Source organism: Platichthys flesus, chromosome 11 (genome assembly GCF_949316205.1).
Source record: "Platichthys flesus chromosome 11, fPlaFle2.1, whole genome shotgun sequence".
NCBI classification, from domain to species: Eukaryota; Metazoa; Chordata; class Actinopteri; order Pleuronectiformes; family Pleuronectidae; genus Platichthys; species Platichthys flesus.
Genome location: NC_084955.1, coordinates 15,837,198 through 15,847,891, shown reverse-complemented (window position 1 = coordinate 15,847,891; position 10,694 = coordinate 15,837,198). Strand labels below are relative to the sequence as shown.

Here is a 10,694-nt window from a genome sequence, read left to right as displayed (position 1 = left end):
ATGCGCTCTGTGGAATAATGAGCCGCTTCGGGTTCTACTGTGTTTTCATCTTCTTACTGATAAAAAGCCCGAGTTTGATTCTCTTCTTGTGTTTCGCCATTTTTGTTTTTGTTCACTGCAGAACGCGATAAGAGTGGAACGAGCGGAGAGTGAAGACCGAGATGAGATAGAGACAGATTCTGGATGGAACCTCCATTTGTTTATGTACACTGTAACGCGTCATGGAACCTGTCGTCCTTGTGTCCGCGTCTCTGGATGGCGTCAGTCTGGAGTGATGGACTGAGCTGTCCCCGTCACGGAGGTCGTCACCCCGCATGGTGGCGTTACCGAGCACAGATAAGAAGTAAGAGCCTGATGATAAGAGTCTAATAACTCTGATCCTCACAGAGAGAAGATGTCAGCTCCTCTCAAAGCACCGCAGGGAAGGATTCATCTGATCGGCAGGTGAGACACGAGGAAACAGATTTATAAACCTTTTATTGTTTCTTTAATGACCTGATGTCTATTCTGACTTATTGATACATTTCTCTATTCTAGCTCATCTCAGTAGAGATCATTTAACACAGAGGGATAACTTTATTGTGATTTAAAGACCTGTAGATTTAAACCTGTGTATATAAAGATACATAAAATACATTGAATTTTTAAATACTGCTTTGATGCTAAAACATTTGTAATCCACAAAGAGCATTGATTTGTTTTTTTCTGAACAGTGGATTTTGTATCATTTTTTTCCACATAAAACCTTTAATGAAGAATTACGACAGAGTGATATAAGTGCTGTTTCTTAAGTAAAAGATATGAGGACCTGTTTTACTGGCCCATATGAATTAAATCAATAATCGGTTGGAAGAAATATTTCATTATGAATGTACATTTTTGTTCAAACGTTAAAAGTTAATTAAGGTCAATTATGGTCAATGAGTTCCTAATTCTTTCAACTCTACTTCTTCGTACTGGTTATTTCCCACCACTCTTATTTGATTCCTACATGTTTTTCTCTATTCAACCTGATTCTACCACACCACCACAATATACTTTCCACTGGTTTTCAGTCATTTTGACTCTACCCCACCTCCCACTACTCTGCTGCACTCCACTCTCTAACTCGATTTTAGGTGAAACTCTTCTGTACTTTATCTTTACATGTATGAATAAAATGATCACTTAGCAGATGTCAGACTTTTGAATTTGAATGTTTTAAAGTTATTTTAGCACCAATCCAGCACAATTTGGTTACCATAAATAAATCAAACTAAAATAAGTTCACCAACAGAACTTTTATAGAAGGGATTTGAATTTTTTGTTTATAAATTAATGTTTGGTTTCTCCCCAGTTCTTCCCTGCCAACACTCAGCAGTAATCCTCCGTCTCTGTCGACTCTTTGCACCGATGGGTCTCTCCCTGTCTGCTCTGCTGTGCAGCAGAGCAACTCACAGCCCGCCCTCCTCTTCCTCAGCCTTCCCTCCCCTCTCCGTCCCCACCTCGTCTCGCCTCGCCATCACCCTGACCTTTTCCCCCGTCCTCCCGGGAGACAGCCGCTCCCACTGGAGCTCAGTCCACCGCTCTCCTCACCTCTGGCTCTCCGCCTGCAAGCAGCAGGTCACGCGTTGGCCCGTGGAGCTGAGCAGCGACGGGGTGAGAGCGGAGGTGGGGGTGACAGGCGGCCTCCACGTCTGGGAGGTGCTGTGGAACCCGGACCACAGAGGGAGTCACGCCGTCATGGGCGTCTCCAGGCGGGACTGTCCTCTGCAGGCCGCGGGGTACAACGTCCTGGTGGGTGGGGATGAACTGTCCTGGGGCTGGGAACTCAAAACCAATCAGCTCTGGCATGGTGGACACAGTGTGGGACTTTACCCAGAGAAGATGAGGAGGTGTCCCTCTGATTTGAAGCCACACACTTCCGACAAAGAAGATCCGGTGGTGGCCCCTCTCCCCATCCCGGAGCGGGTCCTGCTGGTCCTGGACACCGATGCCCGGACCCTGGGGTTCGTTGTGGATGGCATCTTCCTCGGCGAGGCGTTTAAAGACCTTCCTCGTGGGGTTGAGCTGTTCCCAGCGGTGAGCAGCGTGAGAGGGGGGGCCAGCATACGACTGCGCTACCTGAACGGGGCCACACGTGAGTCCAGTCATCATAAAAACAGTTACTACAGCAACAACAGAGACACAATCATGGTGTAACTTGGTTCTTACGAAACTCATCCTGTAAAATGTTTCCTTTTCTTCCATTCTCAGGTGACCCTCCTGCCCTGATGGCTCTATGTGGACTGTCCATTCGTCAGTTTTTAGGGGAACAGAGGCAGAATCAAACTCACAAACTGCCTCTACCACCTCGTCTGCAGAACTACCTGCTTTCTACTCATTAATCTACAAACACACACACACACACACACACAAACACACACACACACACACACACACACACACATATGCAACCAAACCCCTACCCTAACCCCGACTTAAACCTAATTTCTTTAACGGTTAAAGAAATATTTATTATTCATTTTATTTATTGATATGCGATAATTATACATGCTCCACTCTTATGTGAGATATTCAAATATCAAATATGACCTGGAAACTGTAAATGCTGTGAGCATTGTTTTGAAAATGTTGTGTCTTTAATTCTGAATGTTTCTTTCTTTGTGTACAAAATAAATGTCTCTAATTTGAAGTTGCCAGTATTTCTGTTTGACATTAGGAGTAGAAAAGGAGGAGGACAGTTTGTGATGTGGAACTTTTCCTTTAAAAAAAGAGGACGAAGACAAGAATGATATGAATAGAGACAGTTCACCAACAAATATTCCTGCAGCCCAAACTTTTTACCTTTGCAGAGAACTCAGTATAAACTTACATCTGCTTTAACTGACTGCTATACACAGATGGACGAGACAGTATTTAGATATCATCAGCATTTATTTGCATCTGTACACGAAAGACGATGAAATCACAAAATACCTTCCTATAGTGACATTTTTATTATACAACATGTACAACTGCAGATTCATTTTACGTCATGCCTGGACCGTTCAGTCACATGAATGCTTCGTACAAATAACAACACACATAAGTCAGCTTTAGTTTAGTTTTAGACTCACAACTGTAAAGTAAAGGAGACATTTTACTGACACGACGATGAGTTACAGACTAAATTTGTCTCTTGTCAATAACATGTTTTGTGTAGTTGATAAAGTAAAGAGGTTGTAGAACCAGCTCTGTTGCAGTGTAGGCCCTATCTCCCCTTCTAGGGATATGCAAGTGCCGTTCCAAATCCTGAGCTCTCACTTGCACTTTGATACCATGTTACCATTATACTGTTATCACTGGCCAGTCCGTGCAGAGTCCAGCCTTATCAGCCATCGACTGGGGCATCTCTTATCATCAGTTCTTTCCTCACCCCACGTGAAAGGGGATTTACACGGTGTGTTTCTTCCCCTCAGTGTCACTCTGTAGCGGAGCCGGGATCCTGGTCATCATGATCATGTTGTTAGCGATGGCGTTGGCCGTCGCTCCCGAGGCCTTGGAGCTGTGCTGCATGCTGATGATGTCGCCGCTGGTGTGCTCGGGCTCTGCACGACGGAAAAGCTGTCTCATCGTGGACTGGTCGGAGAAAAGGGCCATGATCATCATTCAGGGAATCGATTAAGTAATTAAAGGAATAGGTGCGTGATGGAGGGATACAGGCAAGGATGGATGGAGCAGGTGGAAGAGAGGAAGGATGAGAAGGAGCGACGGTCTTACCTGGAAGTTATTTGTAACGAAGCAGTAGACGACAGGATCCATGCAGCTATTCAAACTACTGAGAGTGACGGTCAAGTGATAGACGATGACATGATGAGGCATGTCGGGGTAGAAGTACACAACCACCTACAACACACAAAATTACACTTGACAATAATGTTCATTTCAAAGCGTTGCAGAATTAAAAGGCCACATGATGATTGATGATGCCTCAGACAGCACATATACCTCCACTAAGGCCCAGCTTATGAAACCACATAAAAATTCACTTGATCCAGGTTCTTGTTTGGATCTGCAGCAAATTGCACACACTCTTTAATAGGAGTCCCATAGGATGCCTGATTTAGTTCTATCAAGATCAACGAATTATTCCCTGGGAAATTGAAGATAAGGTTTTTTCTCCTCCCTGACATATATGCTCAGATCTCTCCACCAAGTTTCAATGGAAGTAGTTTTTGCGTAATTCTACGAACTGAGAAATCAAGGCCGAACATCCTCCTGGGGCAGAAGTAACAATGTGTGATACCTGTTGCTCACCCACCTGTCTGACGTGAAAGGGTGTGAAGCACACGGTGAAGATGATCAGCACTGTGGTCAGCAGCTGGACGGCCCTCTTCCTCCTCTCCCTGACCAAACAGTTAAAACCACCACCACAACGTCCCGTCAGCTGTATTTGGTTGAGTTCCCTCGAGTACATTGATTAGTCTGCCATTAAATCAAAAGCAGCTAATACAGGCAAATACAGGACAATACAAATTCTGATATTCTTCTTCATTCCTTTCCCTAACAGCGTGTGTACCTGCTCTGCTGCATCAGACGACGGTCGGCCAGGGCCCACATGATCCTCACGGTGAACACCACGATGATGACGAGGGGTAGGAAGAACTCCGTGATGGTGAGAAAGAGGAGCTTGGACAGGCAGCAGCCCGTGTGCTGGAAAACGCTGGAGAGGAAGGAGTAGGTGACCACGATGGCAAAGAGCCACACAGAGAGACACACGCATTTGGCCACGCCGGTGTTCCTCCACCGACGGGAGGCTTCAACCTGCAAGGTCACAAGAAATGAAGTACTTTTGGATTTCCTGGAAAGAGAGGATAAACACAACATTCACACAGAACCCACCTGCACGATGGCAAGGTAGCGGTCGACACATATGCAGGTGAGAAACAAGATGCTGCAGTACATGTTGACGAAGTAGCTGAAGACGTGCAGGTAGGAGCAGGTGAGACAGGCTCCTCCGCTGTAGTAGAGCAGGATGCGAGTGGGCAGGGAGAGATTCACCAGGAGGTCCGTCACCGCCAGGTTGATGGTGTAGATCACGGAGGTGGTCCTCTGCTTGGTGCGGAAACAGAACACATACAGTGCCACCACGTTGAGCACCATGCCTACCTGGAGACGAGAGGACAGATGAACAGGAGAGAGACAGATGTGGGACACTGATGCAACACATCCGTCCTTCGTGTGGCCCAAACATCAACAGCAACTGCGGCCCAAATATCCCAAAACAAATCTGGGGCTTTTCGCAAGATGTTAACTGGATGTGAACCTAAAGTGGCCCATGTGGATGAGTATGTATAAAACCAATGATACTTAATATATAACCTTTCCTACCAGGAATATGAGAGAGTTTATGACAATGAGTGTGACCCAGAAGCCGTAGAAGTCGTTGTAGAGGCCCTCGTCTAAATGAAGATATGGCTCCATGCCACTCCTGTTAGTGGGACTGGCTATGACAGGCAGGAGGGGGAATGAAGTGTTGACCAACACCCAGGACTCAGTGCTGTTGTGGTCCATCATTATGGGGATGATGCAGATGATGATGCTGATGATGATGATGCTGACGATGATGCACATAGGTGATAATGGAGATGATGATGGTGCATAAACTGTCAGACAAAATGAAACAGGGTTTTATTACATTAAAAATGTACTTGACCATGTTGTTTGCTAACGGTGGCACGGTGGTGTGGGGGGTAGCACTGCGGCCTCACAGGAAGGAGGAGTTTGCCTGATCCCCATGCATCTCCCTGCATGGTCTCTATCCCGTCCTTCATCCAATCTCAGCTGGGATCGGTCCAGCTCCCCCCTCGACCCTCAAAGAATAAGTGGTATAGAAAATGGATGGATGGCTGTTATGTACAATAGAAGTTTGCATTTTATTGCAGGGGTTGGAGGCTATCCCAGCTAGCATTAGGGTAACACATCACACAACGTTCTTCACATTGCCACATATGCTCCTGCACCTACTGCAATCAGCTGTGGAAGTCATGTAAACCATATATTTATATTATCAGCTACATATATATTTTTTACTGTAAAATTTGCTTTAAAAATAAATGTGCCATTCTTTCACTGTCCTGCCCTGTCGTCCTCTCTCCCGCTCCAGTCTCTGACCACACTGTGGTTGTTGCTGTTGGCTCGGCCACCATGACAGAGCCTAGTTTTTCCAGTATCTGATTTATTTACACTGTTTAATTGTGATCTAATTGTTTAGTCATGCCTACAGTGTCTGTGCGACTCCATTCTGATCTCAGAGATGGCCTGAGATGTGTTTATTTACCTCTGAGAAAGATGGTGAATTCTTCTGGTAATTGGATATAAACAAAGTGGAACTGGTATTTTGGGGATGTTTCCCATGATGTTTCACTTCACAACATTTCTTCAAGTGTCGTGTTTTTTTTTACAGTTTGGTGATTGTGTCGTACAGCGCACAATCAGAATCCTGCTGTTATGAGACATCACACATTCAGACACTTGAGTATCTGACCTGATCCCTATGGTGTTTTCAGCTGTGTGTGGGGGGGGGGGGGGGGGGAGAGAGAGAGGTGCAAATATGAATCAGATTTCACTACTTATATACAGCAGGGGGCAGTCAGTCACTGCATGTGACTCATGGGAATTTGGTCAGAGAAAAGATATTATACATATAGCTCATATGAAATGCATCTTGTCCATTGAGGTGTCTCCTCATCAGCTGTCATATTAGGACAGAGCCTTTATGTTGAATGAAGAATTACTAGATTAGAATTTCAAAAAAGAAAAGCTATACATATACAAATACTTGGATAAAAAAATAAATATTATTTTAATTTTAATGCCAGTCTATGTTTTTTGGGGTTGTATTTTTCACATTATGTGTTCTCTTAGTGTATGTTTAAATGTGCTATAATATGTATAATATTATATATATAGATACATTTTCCTACTGATTTTACCTGTTGGTACCAGTATGGTTTATAGGTTTTTATAGATACAGATCATTGGTTTTACTTCATTGGTTTAATTTAAGATGAGTTGACCTAAGGACTCACATAAGGAACAGAATCATTTGAAAACTCTGAGGAGATGCCAAAAAAAAACAACATTTGGAATGAATATAAAAAAGTGTTCAGGTGAGTGTAAACAGCAACATTGTGCTGGACTGTAGTTTAATTGCTTGTGTGAGTCCCAGATTGAAAAGGTCTGAGAAGAAGCCGAGCATATTGTGTTGTGTTTATACTCATGATTCACGGCTAATCTCTCGCAGCAAAATAATCATGGGGCTGATGAAAAATGTCGTCTATTCAGGCTAATGAGAATCACTTGCTCAGCTGAGGCTGAGGCGTGAATAATGTGATTCATCTGCATTACCACGACCAGTCTGGCCACACAACATTAAGACCACTGAAGAAAATAAATGGCTGTTTTCACAGTAATATCCCCTGATATTATTCAGTGTGAGCCAGTTCATCATCATTAACGACGCTAACGAGTGTTATGAGCGCTGCTCCGAGGGAATTGTGTATTAAACCACTTATTTCATGTGCTGAGAATCAAATGATAAGGACAAGTAATGGATTTCACTTCTTTTCATTGATGTATTTTATACGCTGACCTAAATAGATAAAGCTACAGACTGTATTCTTCTTAGCCCTAAGTTTTATCAGAATATCTCTGGTGATCCCCTGTCCTTTACTCTTGTGCCACCATGAGGCAGATGTCTGTGGTTGTGACTGACATATATCCATCATTATTAGATGGATAATCATAAAGGTCTGTACAGTTATGACCCTCGACTTCAGATCAAATTTTAATAGCTTGGTGGTCACTTATCTTTCCCCCGGCTTCACCATGAGGTCCATTGTTTTTATTCAGCATGAAATTACAAAAAAACATATTTTCTTGAGGAAGATGTATTTAACAGAATTGATGGGTTTTATGGTTCATACTGCAGCTAGCCACCAGGAGGCGATCAAGAAGCTTTGGCTTCCCTTTTGGGAGCAGTCATATTGTCCATCTTCATCATTTTAAGACGATACTGTGCCAAAGCAAAACCTTCATTCATGAAGTAGCGTAAAAAGAGAGAGTGGAGAATCATTCTTCCATAACTTTTTTTAAAAAGTTGATAATTTAGCTGAAGCGATGACCTGAAAATCTCTTCGAGTTAATATGATAAAACCAAATTACAGGAAAATATAGGCTTGGTGATTTTTAATCTATGAACCATTGAACCTGCCTTGTCTCTTTGTAACTGAAATCCTTTTTCCCATATCCAACGACAAAACACAATAATTCAAGCTTTTAAAGGGAAATCTTTAAATTTGCAGTAAATCCTTGAATAAACTCTGAGCAGAGGCACTAATTAAAAAAGCAGATAAGGAGAAAACAGGTTTTATATAACCTCAGTTGTTTGATAATCTAACGCATCACTGCTTCTTCCCTATTGTTGCTCCTCCAGCATCAAAGCCAGTGGTGATGTAATAGTTATAAAGGGAGACTGAAAGGAGAGCAGAGGGCCCGCAGGCAGATCACAAATAACACTGTCCAAATAAATTCCAGCGGCGTGGGAGCCCTGTTTGTGTGCGTGTGTGTGTTTGTGTGCCTCGGATTGTACGAAAGACGGAGACATGTATAAAGAGAGAGAGACAGGATGGGACACTGGTTCATAGATCTCACGCTGTCCTGCATCAAATTATAGCTTTTCACAGAACCCCTGGAGGCAGATGGAAAATGTAGCTGTTGCTGCAACTCTAAAATTAGGGATAGTTGTACTTGCATTTACAGTTGAGAGGAGCCGTTCCTTTTGCTCTGGTGTGAAATATATCTCACGGTCCGGAGGGCAGCCGGGGAACTTTCTCTAACATTCACTTATAGGATGAAATCTACTCTCATGTACACTTATGTTTTGTATTTAACCTTCTGATTAGTCTGGTTTCTGGGATGAAACATGAATGTGAGACTTGATTTATTTTCCTTTCTTTTAAAAACACTTTGTCGCCACCATTCATCCAGTGTGGAAGACAACTTACCTCTGGAGAAAATTAGTCAAACCAGTAGATAAACTGTGGACTTGGATATAGTTGCTGTGTCTGTATCATCCGTCCCAGTCTACAAATCCTCTTTCAGTGTCCGGGCCAGGTGACGCTGCATCTTTCTTCTCCAAGTGGACGCTTCAGACCTCAGTGACCTTTGCACCCTGCCATCACCTCCGAACATCCAGGTACATCAGTGGCTCCCCTGTCTGACTTCCTTCTCCCTCGTTAGGGTGTCAGTCATGTCTCCTCTTTCAGGTTCTCCTTCAGTCATATCAGTTTGATGTAGAAATCAACTCCTCTTCTTCTTCAGATCTGTGCATCCAGAGCTCTCCCTGTCATTTCTGTCACTTTGTCTCACTCAGCGTTCTGTTTCTCGTTGGATTTCTCAAACTCCCTCAGATGTATCTTCTTCTGTCGTTGCAGGTCTCAGTGTGTCTTTGTCCTCCTCCTTCTTCTCTCCTTCTCTTTCTCCCCCCTTAAGCATCATTTTTGGTCTCACTCTCCTTTCAATGACTCTCGTTCTGCTTCCCCTCCCTCTCTCTCTGAATATTCCCTCAGTTTGGGCTTGAGACAGGAAGTCTAAGGATGTGTTTACATTCTGCTGTGACACACAGACACACACGTACAGTATGAACACACACCAATGTTGGAGTACACACGCAATAAATAGATCCAAATACCAAATACACACAGGGACACAACATCAGAAGCACAACTCGTTCATGAAATGTAGTAGTGATCTTCAGTGCAGTTCCTTCACTAAAATACGAAATTCTTAATTTATTATTAATTTTAAAGACCATTGCTAAACACAAATGATGGACATGAGACATGACAGTGAAGATGTTCAATAGATCAAGTGTGCAAGTGAATCTAGGTTAAGATGGACGGACATATTTTATATTTATATATATTTTATCTATTCAATCGTCTGTTGATCTATCTATCTATCTATCTATCTATTCTCTCTGAACATCAATACCTTCTCATGATGCATTCACCTGCTGTCAAAATAATAGGAACAATTTGTTCCACTGGGAAAATTCCTGTGACCACCATCTCAAGTGGGAACAAAACACATTTTGGTCCATGAGTCACTGACGTCATCACACACATCTCCAAATAGCAGATTTGAATATGAACTTGTACCAATCTATCTCTCACAAGCACCTAACACCATTTTTTATTTTTTTTTGTTTAAATGATGAAGAATAAATGAATCCTTAAATTATTTGTAAAGATTAACTAACAGTGTTGTTGGTGCTTCAATAAAGGACGGGTTTGGTCTGTTTCTTATTATAAATGTGGATATGAATGAAGATTGATATGTGAAATTGAACTGGAAGATGAAGACACAAAGCGTTGGTGTGCCGGCTTTAAAACAACATCACTCACAGCCTGTGACACGCGAGTCTTCACACTGAAACAACTCATATTTCTACAAACCTAATCATAAACCAGCAAAGCAAAAAAAAGTAAATAAATAAATTTGAAAACTGTGGTGATAAATCAAAAATAAACTCGAAACACAAAATCTTGAACCCGACCAGAGCTTTTCATCTCACTCTGCCCGGCCCGACGTCAGGTTTAACAAGTGATCAGATGTTCTCTTCATCCGACACTTGTTCCTGCTAGAAGTGGAAAACAAATCAAGACAGG

The 10,694-nt window shown here is 42.8% G+C and overlaps 2 protein-coding genes across 2 annotated transcripts; one reads left to right on the top strand and one right to left on the bottom strand.

The window, feature by feature from the left end:
* The first annotated feature begins 121 nt into the window (after positions 1-121).
* On the top strand, positions 122-2,674 carry si:ch1073-228j22.2 (SPRY domain-containing SOCS box protein 1). The gene is made up of 3 exons (XM_062399289.1): positions 122-444; positions 1,337-2,119; positions 2,236-2,674. Exons 2-3 carry the CDS (start codon positions 1,393-1,395, stop codon positions 2,364-2,366), a joined length of 858 nt encoding a protein of 285 aa, XP_062255273.1. The 5' UTR covers positions 122-444; positions 1,337-1,392; the 3' UTR covers positions 2,367-2,674.
* Positions 2,675-2,934: 260 nt separating this feature from the next.
* Positions 2,935-5,621, bottom strand: gpr20 (G protein-coupled receptor 20). Its single transcript, XM_062398514.1, has 6 exons — positions 5,353-5,621; positions 4,864-5,130; positions 4,541-4,785; positions 4,283-4,367; positions 3,742-3,867; positions 2,935-3,600 (listed from the first exon to the last, which is right to left on the bottom strand). The coding sequence occupies exons 1-6, from the start codon at positions 5,593-5,595 to the stop codon at positions 3,415-3,417; spliced, it is 1,152 nt and encodes a 383-aa protein (XP_062254498.1). The 5' UTR covers positions 5,596-5,621; the 3' UTR covers positions 2,935-3,414.
* Positions 5,622-10,694: the final 5,073 nt, after the last annotated feature.